Below are 19,201 nucleotides of genomic sequence, written 5' to 3' on the forward strand. Positions count from 1 at the left end.
TTAGCCCTTTGAGGGTGCACTAAGTAAATTACCCCTCACAATCTATTGGACTACATAAATCAGGGGTGTGCAACCCTCATCAATTGACCTTTCCTAAAACACATGTTTTGCCCCTGGCTCAGTGTTAATTACCATAGAAATAGCTACAAAATACAAATAACAAGTGTCCTTCCATCTTGACTCTTCCATTACCCCCCTGTGTGTATATTTTTCACTGACACTGCATTGCCGTTGCTCTATATATTGAACTTAATGTCTGGTGTGTTGATTTTACCCAATGTTCTTTTGAACTGCGGCTCTTCTGAACTCTGATCCCAGAGCACTTGGCTGTGTGCACCGTAGCTTTTAAATGCTGATTCCATTACTGTTTATGTACGTCATCTTGTCCCTTTTGCAGGTGGCTCTGTTTTGCAAAGTGAATCTTGTGCCTCCCGGGAATTAGGTCATTGTTCAAAACAGCTGGAGGGGTAGAGAGAAACTGATCTCGGGGGACCTTGTGGCTGTGTCAACAGGAGCCTGATGTGTGCAAGGCTGTGTTCAGTTCATGTGACTGGCACAGAATGTACCTGCAGCAGAACTGGAAACTGTGGATTCAGGTGAACCAGGGGTGTGGAGAGAATGTCACTTCATATACCCCTTCCTGACACTCCAACTGCCCCAATGGAGAAGGACCCAACAGACTTAAGTCAGGTGAGTGGCAGAGAAATGTTAATACTCACAGGACAGACACATATGCTCAACTATAAGCCCTCAATCCAGAATTCTTCTCAGTAAAATGCTCTATGTCCTATAGGCTTTTCATAGCTATTCTTTCTGCCTTATATGTTATAAACATGAAACGCATGGCCTCTCAGAATCAAATGTATTTCTGTTGTATGTTGTAAAGTAGTATGGGACATGGTGTCACAGTTGGCAAAGAGGTATGGGATATGGGGCTGCAGTAAAATATGAGGGGACATTGCGCTACAGTAGTCAGAATGGTATCGGGCATGATGTTGCTGTGAGTATTTTTGTATAAAGTGAGGTGCCACAGTAGGTTGACATGGTGTGTAAAATATGAAGGGACGTGATACTACAGGAATCAGAATGGTATGGGGCATGACGTTGCTGTAGCTATTTTTGTATAAGGCAAGGTGTCACAGTAGATATAATGGTATGGGACATGGTACCACAGCAGATACAGTATGGGTAAGAGGTCACTGTAAGTAACTTTGTATGGTACGTGGTATCAATGTAGGTAAAGAAGTATGGGACATACAGGGGAATGTAATAAAAGTCGCAAAGAGCAAAACAATTCGCACCAATAAGACTAAAAATCCACATCTCGCAATGTAATATTGTTCCTTAAACTGTTATTGCATTGCGAATTTTAATTGCGCATTGCGAATTTTAATTGCGCACTCATAAGAAGTGCTTGAAGGTGTCGTAATCTTTTGGAGCAAACATAACGACTTTTTCAGTAAGAAGTTTTATTACATTGACTGCGCATTGCCGCAAACTATAAAATTCGCAAACGGTCTTTCACTGTCGGAAGTGGTTGCTAAACAGTTTCCGGGCTCGCAAAATCTATATTAAATTCGCACAAAGCAAAATTTGTTCGCGCAAAGGCATAACTTTTCGCATTGCGAATAGTTTTTCTGTTTGCGATTTTTATTACATTCCCCCGATAGTGGCATGGTAGGTAATCTGGTATGAGGAATATTACAGCTGTAGAGTTATGGGACATGTTACAGTAGATAAATATGGTTTGAGAAGTTTGATACTGCACTAGATAAAGTGGCAACAATAGATAAAATTGTATGGGACATGGTGCCAAAGCAGGTAGAATAATATAGGCATGGTGTCACTGTAGGTATCTTTGTATGAAACATTGAGTCACTTTAGATTAAATGATATGGGACATGGTGCCACAGAAGGTAATATGGAATGGGCATAGGGCTGCTATACGTAGCTTTGTATGGTGCATGATGCCACTGTATGTAAAGAACTATGGGGGGTAGTGCCACAGTATGAAATATGGTGTGTGGAATAGCCTCACTGTAAGTAAAGTGGTATGGGACATGGGGACACAGTAAGTAGAATGGTATGGGACATGGTGTTGCTGTAGCGAGGATGGTAAAGGACATGTTGTATTCATTACAGTAATGGAACTTAATGCCATGGTATGCAAAGTGACATTCAAAATGGATGACAGTAGGTAAAATTGAATGGTTATGTTGCTAAAGGAAGCAAAATGGAATGAGATATGGTGCCAAAGCAGGTAAAGTGGTATTGGCTATGTTACAGGAATGGTAAATGCTGTTTAATACACTCTTACAAAAACACCCGTTTATGACACGATCTCTCCAGGATCTTGTTACAATCTTTAGTAAGTGAATACTAAGTGCCAAATAACGGGGCACGGAACACGTCAGTAGTTGTTTAATACACTGCGCCAATGCTGACAACTTTTATATATTTATATAAATAAAAGAAGTGAAGATTTTAACAAGATCCTGGAGAGCTTGTGTCATAAATGGATGTCCATTTTTTCAAGAGAGTAAAAGTATCTGTTGCCAGGAGGTGAGATTAATAGGACTAATGGCCAGTAGACAACACTGTGTAGAGCTCTGTGCAGGGTCTCTCCATGCTTTCCTCTCCCTGTGATGCACTAAACAAACAGAACTGTCGGTTACACAATCTTTGTACTGACCACTTCCTCTCTGGTTAATATTTCTTCTGGACCCAACGGCACTGCCAGTGCTCTCACTTCCATCTGTAACCTGCTGTGCAATTGCACCGGGAAAATACATGGATTTGTTCAAAGTGTTGATCACAGAAGTAACCATTGGCAAATGTGCAAATATTCTTTTTATTTTGTGTGATGCATCCAAATCCTTAGTATGTCAGAGATGTTCAGCTTGCAGACCTCCAGTTATTGCTGAGCTACTAACATGCCAACAGTTCAGCAATGTCTGGCCGGCTGCCTGCAGGGTGGGCTACTGAGCTGCAGAACACTAGTACTGTGGCTCTAAATTTATGGTGTAAATCATAGTATTGAAACTACTAACAATGTTTTAACTAACAAAAACACAGTTTTAAGAATCCCAGTTCCGGTAATATACATGCTAGGGGGGGCCAGACAGGAGTCCTGACAAATCCATTGGTGGAGAAGCTAACATTATGCACTCCGAGTAACATATGTCACAGTAACCTAGTCATATTCTGTCTAGTTAAAGTAAAATAATGATAGATACATGGGCCCATTTACAAACTTGGAGTACAAGGTGAAAAAATGGCCACCAAATTGTTTGTAGTTAAGTCTAACACTTGGGGGCACATTCACCAAGCTCGGGTGAATGAATAGAGGGAAAAAATTTCGAGGAGTTTTTTGTGCTCCTCGACTATCGATTTGGCATAAATTCGCCTGAGTAGAATGATTAGAATAGATCGAGTGAAAAAACACTGCGACTATTCGCCCATTCGATACTCGAAGTACTGTCTCTTTTAAAAATAATTCGACTGCCTGCTTTTTTTCTAAGTTTTTGATCGAATAAAAAGGCATTCGATCGTTCATTCGATCGAATGAAAATCCTTCAATCAAATATTCGATCGTGTGCCTATTCGCCGGGCGAATATTCGCCCATTCGACTATTCGCCAGCGTGTAAATTTGCCTGAATTCCCTATTGGATCCTATTCCCCAGTCGAATTTCGAGGGATTTAACCCCTCGAAATTCAACCCTTGATACATCTGCCCCATAGTATTTGCATCCACTTAACACCCTATGTCAAACTGATTGATGAACCAACACACCGCTAAATTGAACCTTCCTGGAAATCCACAATGCAATGCCAATTACCAATCAGTTTGAATGCATGGATGTAGGCTGCACTAATGTCTATGCAAACATGCATAGGCCCTGGTTGCCATATTTTGTTCCTATAATAAATCCACCAACCACTAAAGAAGCAGAGAACGAACACTTTGATCAAATGAATCCTCATATGTGCTGATTCTGTGAGTGTGCCCCTCCCCCCATGTGGAATGAATATACTGTAGCAAAAAAGGAAAAAATTTGCTCACTACTAAACTTTGGTGCAATGAGGCAGTGGCCACAAAATTCACTAACATATAAATATTTCTTTACAAAGGACATGAAACCAGTTCAAAATGTTAGTGATGTCAAAATTATAATTGGTGCTTATAAACATACTGGAACATAAATGCTTTCATAAATGGGGCTTAGATGTCACTTTTATCAAAGGACCCTTCGAAACCTGTATATTATTACAAATACAAGAGAGAAAACATTATTTTTATGGTTTATCACATGAAAGAATTTATAGGGAAGTTTCAATTAATGGATAAAAAATGTTTCTCCTAATTCAGTTCCAGTTCCATTGACTTCAATAAAGTTTTCATTTGATAAAACGTTAAATAATCGTTTTTTGCCTTCACCTGACTCTATGGTAAAATTTGGACTTGAATAAGGAGTTATGTTTTTTTACATCTTATTGAATCTAGCCCAATATTTGCTATCTGCATTATCTGTGTTCCCATAGAAATAGGATTTGTGCTACTGCCACATCACAGCAAATATCTATGATACCAATCAAATAAATATTAAATCAAAAATACAAAATTGTGGTTAAGATAGTAAAGGAGGATACACTCACAGTTCACCTCAGTCCCAAGGTGCAAAATCCAAAAACACTGTATCCAAAAAGGATGTGAGGATCTCCAATAATAAAGAAACAAATGTAAAAAGTAGAAAAATGTATTAGGACATGAGACCTAACGCGTTTTGTGCCTATTGGGGCACTTACTCATCTGTGTTCCCACCTAGTGCTACATGAGGACCTGGGTAAATGCCCCCGCTTCCTTGCCAAAAACGAGCCTATGTTGCTACTACTGGCATTGCATCAGGCAGGTAGTTGCACAGTTGTATAATGTAAATCTCTAGCATGTTTTGCGTGTAGATTCCTATTCTTATTTGATAATTAGAACATTAGTATTTTGCTTCTAATGCTTTGTTTACTCCTGCAGCTGCACACATTTCACATCTTTTTTGACAATTTCACGCTGATTTCTGTAAGGATTGTCTAACTGTTCTCCATACATTACTAAACTTGTGTCCATGTGTAGTATATCCCTAGTTGGATGCATGGAACTTATTTTCAGAAGGTAGTGTTTGCTTGCGAAAGGATTGGGGGTCCTCAGGTAGCCCCAAGTAAGTCCAACATTAAGGCAGGGTCATGTGACTTTCTACCACGAGCCTATAAGAAGGGTCGTAGGGCAAGTTGGGAAAAGAATTGTTCTAGCTGATTAGCCAGATTGTGCCCACATTGGGATCAAAGCAGTTTTTGGATTGTTCAATGTGATACAAGCTGTACATTTAATATGTGTTGCTTATGTTCACCTGTATATTTATGGTTAATGCGTTTCATCCCCAAAAAATGACATCTGTGTGTTATTACATCGGTTATTACAGGTTGTAAGGTGGTGCGGTTGGTGAGTTGTATGGTGGCAACTTAGGGGATGGAGTAAGGGGTGGTTGGTCAGGTGGTTGGTCAATATGGGAAGATGTCCAATAGTTTTCGCTACCATCAGTCAAGTCTCAGAGAAGAACCCACCACTAGGGGTGGGAATCCAAATCATGGCTTGACAGAGTGCCTCAGGTATTTGTACTGTGCAATATTGAGCAAAGATTAAGTTATTAAGAAAGTGTAAGCCACATCATTACATAAAGTATTGCTAAACTTCTTTTTAAGTGGTGTCCAGCAACATGTGATATACTGATAACTGCATCATACTATGGGCTCCTGCAAGGTAAGATGAAGGTCTTACTGAGTGGGCAGCCGTGAGTAGCCAGACTGAGCTCCTGCACATGCAATCACTTTACATGCCAGCATTTCTGTGTATTGTCTATGTATTTTCATTACAGTTGTTTGATTTCTCTCAGGCTTCTGTTGATCATGTGCTCTTGACAAGGCTTCTGTACGTCTGACCTGTTAATTTATATACATTAGCAATTTATGTCAAGCTCAATTATGACAAGTGACTCATGAACAGAAATGGCAGTTTAAGGCTACAAGCTGCTAATCACAACCCAAGAGGATACTTACCAGGAGCACCATTTCCTCAACAACATATAAATGTTATAGTATCAGTTTATGACATGACACCTGTCTAAATAAAGTTTCTGTTTCATGCACTTTGTGTGATTAGCAGGGCTTTATGTACAAGTCCCTTGATCTCCTGCTAAAGATGCAAATGTTTAAAGAAACAGTTTTTACTGCGGAGGAGGCACATGAAATGTTGGTATAAAGTATAATTCAGCCCCCGTGAACAGGAATCATGCAGGAAAACCTGAGCAGCTGATACCGCAAGACTATACTAAAATTCATCAAGGAAACTGGCACCGGCACCCACAGCTCCCAGCAGTGCCAAAACAGCTGCAGCAGGTTAAGCATCCTTAATAAATAACAAACAGATCAGTCTGCAATTTGCCGTTTATTAATTTTTTGCTGCATAGGGGTCCCTGTGATGCCGTAAATGCACTTGTGCACTTTCAACACTGAGCATAACATGACTCACTCATGTATTGTGTCATAGGTTCCATGCACGTGTTAAAATAGGCGAAATATGACATTGGCTGTGGCCCTTCTTAGGGGAAAACCAATTTCCTGTCACCTATGTCATTTCACAGAATGTTCTAATTGTTACCAAAGGTTGAGAGAAATAAACCTGAACTGCTGTGTTTGATAGAGCTGTGAGCTAAGCACTCGTACTTATACATATATCCTTGTCAACAGTTTTATAAACCATGTAGCCATCATACTATATAACATACTATTTAACATACTATGTACTGATATTGATGTGGAAAATATTACAAGGCCGAACCCTCATATTCAACATAATAATAAAAATTGCCCTGTTCCATAGAGTAGCAAGCACCAAGGGTAATTGTGAACGTGGTGTGTGAAAGATGTGTGTGCCACATCTCTAAAGCCAACTACTTTTAAAGTGGTATCCTATGGGGGTTATTAACTAAACTAAGAATGCAAAAATCACAACAAATTTGTGATTTTTTTTTTAATATAAAATTGGACTTTTAAAAAAACTCACTAATTCTTAAGAATTTATTAAACCCAGAGGATGGAAAAGTCCAAATCAGAAAATCCGGCATCTCAGACCTGTCAAGGTTGTATACAAGTCAGTGGGAGAAGTCCCAATGATTTTTTGATGTGCGCTGGGTTTTCGTGCAATATCTCAAGAAACATAAGAAATCTGAGATTTTGGGTGAAAAATCCGAAAAAAATCTGAGTTTTCAGGTGAAAAGCAAATTTTCGGGAAATGTCATTATAAATAAGCGTAAAAAACCAGAGCAGATTTGATCAGAGTTTGCAGCAGAAAATGTTGAGATGAAATCAGACTATGATAAAAAAAAAACCCTATTTGTGGGAAACTGCATCACACTATGCCATTTGACTTCACCTCCACTATGTAATGTGAAGACCTACATTGAGGGGGTTATTTACTAAAGTCCGAATGGAAAAAACTCAAAAACTTCGAGTTTTTTTTACTATAAAATCCAAGTGTCGTGGCCGGCACCCAATACCAGAACAAGTGCCAAGTACCTTGGTCTCAGCTCGGCTTCACCAGTAGTGTGACCACCGTTGGGCTTCGGGAGGAGCCCTCAGCTTACTTGGGTGCCACCTGGATTTAACGAGGGATACAAGGCAAGATGTTCTGGCTGGCAAAGGGGCACGGTTGTTAGCAGAGTCTTTTGGGCCGAGGGTCACGGTACAAAACAGGAAACAGAATCGTAGTCAGTACAGGCCGGGTCGGGGCAGGCAGAAGTCAATCGTAATCAGGCAGGCCAAGCTCAAAACTGGGTAATCAATCAGACAGGAGGGTTCAGCAGAAGGATAATCGATATTCAGGCAAGGGTCAGATATAGAAGTCAGGATAATCGTAAAGCCAGGCAGGGGTCAAAACCAGAATCAGAAATCAGAATCACTAACAAAGCACCAGGAACAAGATCCTATCACGGGCAAGGTCTCACAGCCCTAATGAGGTTTTTATACTATTCAAATTTGGCGCCATTGCGCGCTGGCGTCATGACGCCAGCGCCTTTAAATGACGTGGAGGCGCACACGCGCGTCCTTAAGCATCCAAGATGGCGCCAGACACGGAGGGGTGCGGTGGGCGTCCCCGCCACACCACTAGACCACCAGGGTAAGCAAATTTTTCGGGATTTATTATAGTCAGAATCCAGAAATCCAGCTTCTAAGACCTGCCGAGGTTTTATAAATGTCAATGGGAGAGCTCCCTATCCTCATCATCATCATTTATTTATATAGCACTGTCAAGATATGCAGTGCTTTACTGCAGGTATAGCAAACAGGGAATAAATGGTGGATAACAAACTAGGGTTACAGAGTACAATAGGGTTAGAAGGACCTAGAGATTAGAGTTTACAAACGAAAAGGTTAGGTTACAATTGAGACATTAGGATTATATAAACACTTTGTCATTTTTGATACAGCAATGATTAATTAAGGTACATCGAATAGGCCTCTTTAAACAGATGGGTCTTTAAGGAGCGCTTGAAAGTTTGGAAAGAAGGAGAAAGTCTGACAGCTTGTGGCAGAGAGTTCCAGAGAAAAGCAGAAGCCCGAGAGAAGTCTTGTAGACGAGAATGGGCAGAAGTGACCAGAGGAAAAGTGAGGCGAAGATCAGAAGCAGAGCGTAGGTTTCGTGAAGGAGTGTATTTGGAGATTAGAGATGAAATATAGGGAGGGGCTTCATTATTAAGGGCCTTGAATGTGAGTGTAAGTAATTTGAATTTGATTCTAGAGGAGATTGGGAGCCAGTGAAGGGACATACATATGGGAGCAGCTGATGTTGAGCGGAGAGATAGATGAATGAGTCTAGCGGCCGCGTTTAGAACAGATTGGAGTTGTGAAAGGTGACTTGTTGGGATACCTGTGAGGAGTAAGTTGCAGTAATCAAGGCGGGAGATGATGAGAGACTGAATCAGTGTTTTGGTTGATTCTGAACTGAGATATGGTCGTATTCGAGCAATGTTGCGCAGTTGAATATGGCAAGATTTTGCAAGTGTTTGAATGTGTGGTGAAAAAGACAGATGTGAGTCTAAGATAATAAAAGGTGGTGTTGTTTACGGTGAGTGATATCTGAGGGACAGGGGAAGATCTTGGAGGAAATATAATGAGTTCTGTTTTAGAAAGGTTCAGTTTCAGGTGGCGTTGTGACATCCAGGAGGAGACAGCAGAGAGACAGTCTGTGACTTGGGAGAGGACAGAATTAGAAAGATCAGGAGTAGACAAGTAGAGTTGGGTGTCATCAGCAAAAAGGTGATACTGAATCCAAATGACTGAATACTTTTACCTAGTGAAGTTGTATAGAGTGAGAACAGCAGGGCCATAATCCTATTTGGAAGATTCTGTGGTCTGCGCCTTGACAAAGGCTAGTGTGCCGAAACGTTGGGGTATTCTCATCCTTTGGCAAAGTGTATCCGCTCCTTGTGGTTTCTCTTTATTTTTTTGCCTTGAACTTACAAAATTGGTGGTATGCATACACTTATTAGTATCATTGTGTATAAATTGTCTTGTATAAGATATTGATCTACTTGTCTGTACATTTTTATATCTATATAAAAGAAATTTACTTTATACCACCTTTTGTTTGTATGTTATTTAGAGTGTGCAAACCCATTCTATGTTACACTGCGCTGGATTAAGCCCAAACATCCAACTGTTTCGGGCTTATTAGGCAAACATCTGAAAAATTTGGGCTTTTCAGGAAGAAGCTCGAAAAAATTGTACTATTTGGGAAAAAAACTCATTAATCGAGTCTGTCCCCGATCCGATTAAATCATGTTTTTTTAATAATATTCATAAATAAGGTCACATTGTGGATCATGGATTCTAGTTTGTTAGGACTTTTTTATTTTAAAAAATCTGAAAAAATAGATTTTTGATAAATAACCCCCTGAAAGTGGTGCTCCTGTAATTATAGCCATATTTAGCCAATCCCCTTTCCATGAATCACACAGAAATCTACTTTGGATTGAAAAAGGCTACAGTAATTTAACCTATAAAACAATGTAAAAAAGCATATTCAACGCCTATGACCAGCAATGCAAGACCATATGACCAACCTTGTTAGACATGACGCTGAAGGCTGGAGTTGTACAGGTCCATTCCTGCAACTATACATGTCTGTGCTATTATCTACTTTTTAGACTTGGTGACTTTTAACAGATTCCCTTATGTCAGTTTTTTTGTTCCTGACCCAGCTGGACTGTTTTCTTCTAATTTATTTAAAGTTCATTACCACAAGTGACATGTTAAACGAAATGGCAGTTTAGGACTCCAGGCGGTTAATCATCACCCAAGCAGAAAACATTGAGAATTCTTGCAAAGAACACAATTTCCTTAACAACATATAAATGTTATCATGTTGTCACTCTTGTCTAAATAAAGCCTGTGTTTCACACATACCCTGTGACTAAGGGGTCTATGTACAGGGCAGCAGGGAGCAGATTTTATCTGAGTTTGCTGAGAACTGTGCATACGATTCAATAGTCTAAAGTTGCATTTAGCCTTATGAACAGGAATCATGCTGGAAAATATGAGATGAAGAATGGGCAAAGCAAATTACCCTTCAACATCTAAATGTAAAAAGCGGGACACACATATTCAATATAAATGGGTCCAAGACATAATAGGCACTTGTATACTGTATACAGCAAGAAGTCAACGGGAATAAAGCCTCTAAGAAATGACTTGTGATTCTACATGGTGCCACCATGAAACAAGAGGACATTTCTATCCTTTAAGCATTTCAGAAGAATCATAGATCTCTTTATTTGTCAGATAAATCTCTCAGATGTATTCATTTTGCCAAAAGTGAAAGTGTCCCTTTAAACTAAAAGGCAAAATTAATTATAAAATCACTGTGAAGTCCCAGAGCATTGACTTGAATGTACCAACGGAAGTCCCTGAGCACAGCTGTGCCCTGTGCTACCTGGCCTATTCCCACTTGTGTCACCCTTGATAAATAAGATAGTCTAATAACACGCACAGTTAGCAGCTGGTGGAGCTTAAAAGAACAATATACAGGTTAGCATCATTTGTGCAGAAAACAGACTATACTGTATCTCTGTTAAATAGTAATTACAGGTGTGTTCTAGTTACAGCCCACTTATTATCTTGTACGTATTACTTATGCAGGAGGTAATTGTTTTTTCCTATTTAAATGCTATGACAAAGAAAGCTGCAATTCCCATGCTGCTGATAGATCTTATGAGTTGCATTGCCGGCTGTTGTAGGTAGGTTCTATACTGGGCATTTAGATTTGCAGTGCTTCAGACAAAGAGACTGAAAACTGGGACATTCAGAGCCTGGGGCATAAGTCCTTATTAAATCTATTAAAACTTATTAAACAAAATATGCTGTATTAAATATGAGTGTAACACCCTCTTGGCGACCGCCCTGGTGCCAAGGTTGTACCATCTTACCAACTCGGGTCCTGAGTCCCCTTTGCAAGGTGACAGGGTAATGGGAAATTCTTCTCTGGCAGTGCCTCCACCTAATGGGATACGGGAAAACACCTGCGGGTGGCCCCATTAGGAAAAACATTCAACACACACACACACACTTAGTACTGTGTAACAAATAACTTTATATAAGAGAAAGTGCAGTTTAAAGGGTAAGTAAAACTGTCATAGTACACATATGCATTTCAAATAGCATGATCCACTACCCTGGGGATCCTGTGACAGTCCAGTCATGGTACTTTCCTACAAGGCAAAGTCCCGCACTACTTCATTGGCAGATACAGAGTCTCAGTCCCGTATCCCCAATGAGCACAATTGGTCCCAGGTAGCGATATTGCCCAAATACCTCTCCGCTGGGCAGATTTGCTCCCACGTAGAAGGTACACAAAAAGCCTGTATCACAAACATCGGTTCCACTGGATCCTTTCCTTTTCTACCCTCCCACAGGCCACTAACCTGGGGGCTCACACAGAGCTGGAACAGGCATCCACAAATACTCCAGGCTCTCCTAGCAGAGCCCACAACTTGCTTAATCCATATGATAATGGTTCCCAGCACTGTCCATAATGCTGGTACATGATTGCTTAATCCATAGCTGAACTGTAGCTCCCAGCACTGTCTATAGCCCGAGCACTCCAAATTCAGATTTGGAATTAAGGTTTCAGATCCTCCTGGTCTAGCTCCCAGGTGTAACAACTCCCTGTGGTGGTCTAGTGGGGGGTTGGAGGGGACGCCCGCCGCGCCAATCTTATCTGCTGCAGGCGCTGGTCATTTAAAGGCGCAGGCAATGGCGCAAAATTTGAAATTTTTAAAAGGCTCATTTGGGCTACAGGACTTTGCCCGTTATAGGAGTTTATTCCTGGTGCTTCCGAGCATTGTGCTTTCTGTATTCTGATTCCTGTTGTGACCCCTGCCTGGCTTTTTGACGATTCTGACATCTGTATCCTGACCCCTGCCTGATATCCGACTTTGCTTACTCTATATGCCTACTGATTGATCTCCTGGTTTGAGCCTTGCCTGCCTGATTCCGTTTTGTATTCTGCCTGCCAGACCCGGTCTGGTCTAACTACGATTCTGCCTACACCTTGTACCATGACCCTCTAGCCAAAAGACTCTGCTTTACAGTTGTGCCCCATAGCTTGTTCAGAACCCCTCGCTTTGCACCTCTCTTTATAAGACCTGGCGGCATCCAATTAGCCGAGGGCTCCTCCCGAGGTGAAAGGCGGCTGTTAAAGGTGGAAGCAAGAGCCGGGAACAGGGTGCTTAGCATCAGTTCTGAATTTAGGGTGCCAACCGTGACACCAGGCATGGGGTTGTCTACCCCAGCCTCAGAGGCCTCCTGCCTCTACATCTTGGCTGCTGAAATCACTTTCTCTTCAGAGAAGTAGTATCTAACAGTAAGACAGTAATCAGTAATAGCTGTGTGAGCACATGGCTCTAATATTTATAGTCAAGTGGTGCAGCAGCGACACCTAGTGACATCCTCTGGTATCGGCCATGCTGCACAGAAACCAGGCTCCTGCCCCTGCCAGAACCCTAGGAGACCCCATAGCTCAAGCCCAAACAGGGGATTTCCACACCATGTGGTTTAGACCATATGGAATTAACCCTACGGGTCCCTACATGATCATATTGTACCAGTGTACCAGAGTTGACGTTCAGAAGCACTCTTGGAATTACAGCTTACTGGAAGTAGACCCAGTAGGAGAAGTTAGTGTGAGGTTAGTTCTGAAATAGCTCACTCCAGAAGTAAAAGATAGTGTCAGGATAGCTAGTAGTAGCTTGAAGTTCTGCCAAGGAGAAGTAGGAGGATTAGAGTCCTGTCTGTACCACCCATAGAGTAGGGATTCAAGTATACAGACTGAAACAGTGGTGTAACTATAGAGGAAGCAGACTCTGCAGTAGCTGGGGGACCCGGGGAAAAGGGAGGACAGGACCTCACAGTCTCCTTCCTCTATAGCAGCATGCGTCAGCTCACTTGCAGGCATCACATGGGGGCCCGTAAGTTGCTGCATGCCCCTCTGAAGTTATTTTACGGGTTGGGGGGGTCAGTGCATTATTGGTACACAGCTGGACTTAAAGACTATTGTAGCTCATATAGGCAACAATTTAATGCATTACAGTAAGAAACTTGGGTAATATGAACCATAATATTGTTTTATTTAATGCATGGAACAAAAAAAAAGAACATGCTCAACCAAGACACAAAAATACAGTCCTTTTAATTTAATTGAAACTATTATTGTTCTCAATTTATTCCCTTGGAAAAGAATATAAAACCATTAAGGAACTACCTATGTAGCTTAATTTACATGTAAGGAGCTTAATAGAAAGTATGAAGAAAGCATTTAAAGTCTACATGTCAGTGGGAAAAAACAGATCATTCAAATGTTGTAAAACAGCTAGGGATGCAACGAATCCAGGATTCGGTTCGGGATTCGGGCAGGATTTGTCCTTTTTCAGCAAGATTCGGATCTGCCGAATCCTTGTGTCTGGCCGAACCGAATTCGAATCCTAATTTGCATATGTAAATTTGGGGTGGGTAGGGAAATCATGTGACTTTTCATCACAAAAGAAGAATTTTTTCCACTAGGGAATCGGCCAGGATTTGTCCTTTTTCAGCAGGATTCGGTTGCCTGGCCGAACCAAATACGAATCATCACAAAAGAAGAATTTTTTCCTTTCCTGACCCTAATTTGCATATGCAAATTAGGATTCCGATTCGGTTCGGTATTTTCCCGAATTTTTCACCAAGGATTCGGGGATTCGGCCAAATCCCAAATAGTGGATTGGGTGCATCCCTAAAAACAGCAATCATGAAGCCAATAAAAAACAAAGAACCAATTGTTTAACTTGCAAAGATCAGTCCCAAAATTATATTGCAAAGTACATCAAGAGTAAAAAGATTTAGGTTGTGAGTGTGGGTCAATCAAAAATTCAAATACAGGTATGGGATCCGTTATCTGGAAACTCGTTATCCCAAAAGCTCTGAATTATGGAAAATTGTAAAAAATACATTGTACTTGATCCAAACTAAGATTAAAATGAATCCTTATTGGAGACAAACCCAGTCTGTTGGGTATTTAATGTTTACATGATTTTCTAGTAGACTTAAGGTATGAAGATCCACATTATGGAAAGATCTGTTATTCAGAATAACCCAGGTCCCATACCTGTAGTTTGATTATAGGGGACCTGTTATGTTTAATGATATATTTTCAGTATATAAACTGTTACAGAACACAGATGCAAAAAGGTACATAAATGGTACATAAATATTTAGACAAAATTTCTGTGAATAAAGTTCATGGATTGGTGGAATATGCCCATGGGTACTAAATAACTCAGTAAAGGTAGCAAAGCCTTTGCTAAGCTAATGTAATTCCAATATTCAAAGGGTGTGCTGTTTTAAGATGATAATTATATGCCTGCATGTTTGACATCTGTAGAGTGGAAGTTATTTGAAGGTTTGTGAGATCACATCCAAAACGATCTCCTGGACAAGGTCATTGTAAGCAGTAATTTCATCAAATAATCATTTGTATAAAGGACAGATGTGAAACAAAATTACTTGATTTTTAATATTTAGTAAGTAGGAAAGTGGACAGTGGGGTCCTAGTAGATGGGTCTACTTAGATTTTTTTTAAATATAAGTGCCACATTAACTAAGGTTTGCTTGTGTTGATTTTGCTATTTGTACACGGATAGAGAGTTGGCTGAGGATCATGTAGAGGGTGTGGTTGTCAATTTTACATGATCTAATTGGAGTAGGGTAAGTAGTGTGCTGCAGGATTTTGTATTAGGGTCGGGTTTATTTGGTCTGTTCATTAATATGTTTTGCAAATGATACAAATGATTGAGAAAACTTAAAGCACTGGATGTTTTTTAGGTGTTCTTGAGAAGCTGAAAATTTGAGCAGCTAAGTAGCAACTGAGATTCGCCGGATGATAAATGTAAGAATATTTAGCTGGGATTTAAAAAGATGCAGGCTACTTATAGGTAAATCCTCTCTAGAGAAGAACCTAAGAGTACTTGTAAAGACATATTTATTCGCCGGCGGCGAATCACGGGAATTCGCCGCAAATTCGCGCCTGGTGAATAAATTCGCCCATCGCTACCTAGGAGCAAGATAATATACTGCTGTGTCAAACAATTGCCATCAAGATATAATTGTATAAAATGTGTATAGATTTACTAGAGTAGAGGTTAGTGGGGGGGAGCATTGCACTTGAAATTGGAACTTTTCTAAGCTGATATTTTCACTTTTTTTTTTGTTGCAAATATGACTTTTTATTAAATCTTTTAACATGCCAAAGGGAGACATTCATGCTGCTAAAACCACTTTGAAAATGATAAATGTGTTTATAATAAATCAAGAAGGGTATTTTGCTATACGCCATGACACCACTTCTGCTTTTGTCACAGCAGTTTAACCTTTCATACCAGAATGAAAGTCTTCAGCTTGCTTCTTATCTAAGGTTCTAACTTACTCATTCTTAGTACCGTATCTTAATCTCTACCATCATGTCCTTTCAGTTCCCTCCTCTAAATTCAAGGAGACTGTGTTGTGGCCAGATTACCATGGCATAAAAAACCCAATATGAGTAAAATAAACTGTCCACTGCTTCTATCAAATAATAAACTCGAGAACCCACTGTACACATTATGAATTCAGTTGCAGCTCTCACGTATGTCAACTGATTAACAGGAACCCCTGTCTTGAAAGTGGTTATAAGTTATTGCCCCTCATTCACTGCTGTGGATCCACAGACTGGGGTGCACTTTATGCTGAGGAAGTTCACGTTCAGTGCAAAATAACATCTGTGGCTTACTTGGATATTGTATTTCCTGGTAACGGTAAAGTTGAGCGGTTTGAGCCAGTGCCACAAAACTAAATATAATTGGTACTCCTCGATAGTAATAATATAGTAGGTCAAAAATTAAAAAATAATTAATTCATTAGAGGGTATACTCACAGTTCACCCAAGTCCCAGGGTGCAAGTCCAAGGCAACATTTCAAAAAAGAGATGTGAGTTCCTCCGGCAATAACAAATGAATCAATTAAAGATTAAAAAATTTTATTAGGACATAGGAGACAAGACCTAACGTGTTTCGTGCCTGTTGGGGCACTTACTTATAGGCTTCCTGGACACGGCTCTCCATTTTACTATATCAGCATAAAGGGATCTTTGTCCCACCATGAAGTCAACCTTCCTAGTTACAATTTATGACCACAGAGCAATGAAGCCATTAATAAGGATAAGACATTAATAATATTTCACTTGTTAACTTTTTAAATCTCAGCCAGATCCTTAGGTGAATTTCTTCACATGGTGAGTTTGTCCAAATAGAAAACCCAGTTGGTATTAATGGAAATGATATCTACAAAGATCCATTGCTGCAGAATCAACTATGAAGCTCCAACTATGAAGTAAGACGTTAGAGCAATGTATAAGCTATTGGATAACCTTAAGTAATTGCTCATTTTTTAGTTCTTGGCTTGAAGGCAAGGTTTAGTTGCATAAAAACCATGTGTACTGCTAAACAGAGCCTCCTGAAGGCTTCCAACCCACACAGTAGCTTTACACCTCTTTCACGTCCATGACTTCTTCTTGCAAAAGGGACAAAAAGATTTGTATGTTGCAGACTTTCTCAGTTATTTGTTGTCCTTTGAGCTAGGCTGATTTACAATATCTTGAACAAAATCATTTGTTAAATTGTTAATTTCTCGTGTGATTTATCCCTTTAGGACTCTGTTTCTGTGGGGACACCTGAGAAGCGCCAGTGGGTATCAAGGGACTGGCTAAGATTTGCTCCTCTCTGGATGGTTTTAATTTTGATTGCTGGAGCAGGACTTACATGGTACATTCTAGGTGGGTGAAGAGGAAAACAAAAAATGTACGTAGCATAGATAGGATTCTACAAGGGGGCCATTAAAAAATTCCTTGATACAAGGAATTTAAAATAATAATGAGAAGGGTTAATGAGGAATTATGATCAAGGTTAAGAACAAAATATATAAATTAATCCAAGGTTTAGGTCATCACCTCCCCAGACAATTAAAGTGCCCCTAACATTCCTGAGTTAGTTTTAACCATGTGAATGACTGTGAAGAAAGTAAATACAATATATGAATGAGGCATTACAGGAAATGATAAATGGAAGATAACATTTGTTAATGATGTTGTGATCACTTATTGTTCTGCACTACTATGCACTATTATCATTGTTCTTTTATGACTTTTAAAATCTGTGTTTGTGTTGCTATTGTTCTTCTCTGTTTTGTTTCTGTCCTGGACACATTCTTCTTCCATGTGGACACATTCTTCTTTGTATGTTTCTTACCCTTGGTGAAACTGTTCTTTTTTATTATTCTGCAGAAGTGGACACAAGCCCGGTGCTGAGGGTCAGCAAGTTGTATTCCTGTACCCTAAATATCGTGAGCCATGAACTTACCCACGACCTGACAAAGCCTGAAAGTAGCTCATTCAGAAATGAGGCAGCACACCTTCAAAAACTGGTACCTGACTGCATGCAAAATCTTCTCTAAAGACATTATCATTTCTCTCTCATGTTGGGCCAGATTGGGCTGATCTGATAGTTTTGTTCTGGGCCAACAATCGTAAAGTAGGTCTATGCAGACCCATTAGGACAAGACAGCAGCAACAGGCTTGATATATAAAATATGTGGCCAATTTTCAGCCAGATACTGGCTACTGGCCAATAAACTATTGACTATTGCAGTGGTTAGGTTACCAATATTGGCCCATGTATGGCCAGCTTTATTGACTGTTTTTGGACATAATTAAGGACTGAGCAAGTGGCCTGTTGCTGTTGCAGTCTTTGCATGTTATTGAAAATCAACCAAAGCTAAGGAGCTGGTAACCAGAAATGCAACTAATCTTCATGGATTCAAACACTGTCATGGATACTGTTATTGTTCTTGGTTTTCCAGCTACAATATTTCTTGTGATAAAATCCATGGACAGTCCTGGGGATTTCTGATACTGGTCACTGTCAGAAGGGGGTTTAGTTGACTCTTCATCCCTTTTTAACAGTCTATGGGGCATTTTTGTTTGATTTAGTAGGCACACCTGGTTAAGTTTGTGAGGCAATTAATTTATTAGTTAGCACAATGATCCCCAACCAGTGGCTTGCAAACAACATGTTGCTCAACAACCCATTGGATGTTGCTCCAAGTAGCCTCAAAACAGGTGCTTATTTTTCATATCAAGGCTTGGAACACAAGTTTTGATTGCATAAGAAACAGGTGTACTGCCTAGCAGAGCCTCCCATAGGCTGTCAGTCCACATAGGGACTACCAAATAGCCAATCACAGCTCTTATTTTGCTCCCCCTGGGGCTTTTTTCATGCCTGTGTTGCTCTTCGACTCTTTTTTAAATTTGAATGTGGCTCATGGGTACAAAAGGTTGGGGGACCACTGAGTTAAAGTAATTGAAAACACTTAAGCTTTTGACATAGATACCCATGATAGTTGTACCCTCCCAAAACTTAATAACTTGGTCATCTTAAAATATAAGTTAAAAAAAATATCCATGTGCCCATTTAGATTCCTACCTTTTGTCTCCCTGTTATCTTCCTTCCCTTTTACCAACATTAACACGATCAT

General features: G+C 40.1%; 1 protein-coding gene across 1 annotated transcript in view; it reads left to right on the plus strand.

The window, feature by feature from the left end:
- The first annotated feature begins 212 nt into the window (after nt 1–212).
- tmprss6.L (transmembrane serine protease 6 L homeolog) overlaps nt 213–19,201 on the plus strand; it is a 46,071-nt gene continuing 27,082 nt past the window's right edge. The window contains exons 1-3 of the mRNA XM_041590739.1: nt 213–690; nt 17,321–17,444; nt 17,952–18,091. Coding sequence (XP_041446673.1) covers nt 619–690; nt 17,321–17,444; nt 17,952–18,091 — 336 coding nt within the window. The 5' untranslated portion in view covers nt 213–618. The remainder of the gene's footprint in view (nt 691–17,320; nt 17,445–17,951; nt 18,092–19,201) is intronic.

This window comes from Xenopus laevis, chromosome 4L (assembly GCF_017654675.1).
Source record: "Xenopus laevis strain J_2021 chromosome 4L, Xenopus_laevis_v10.1, whole genome shotgun sequence".
Classification (NCBI taxonomy): Eukaryota; Metazoa; Chordata; class Amphibia; order Anura; family Pipidae; genus Xenopus; species Xenopus laevis.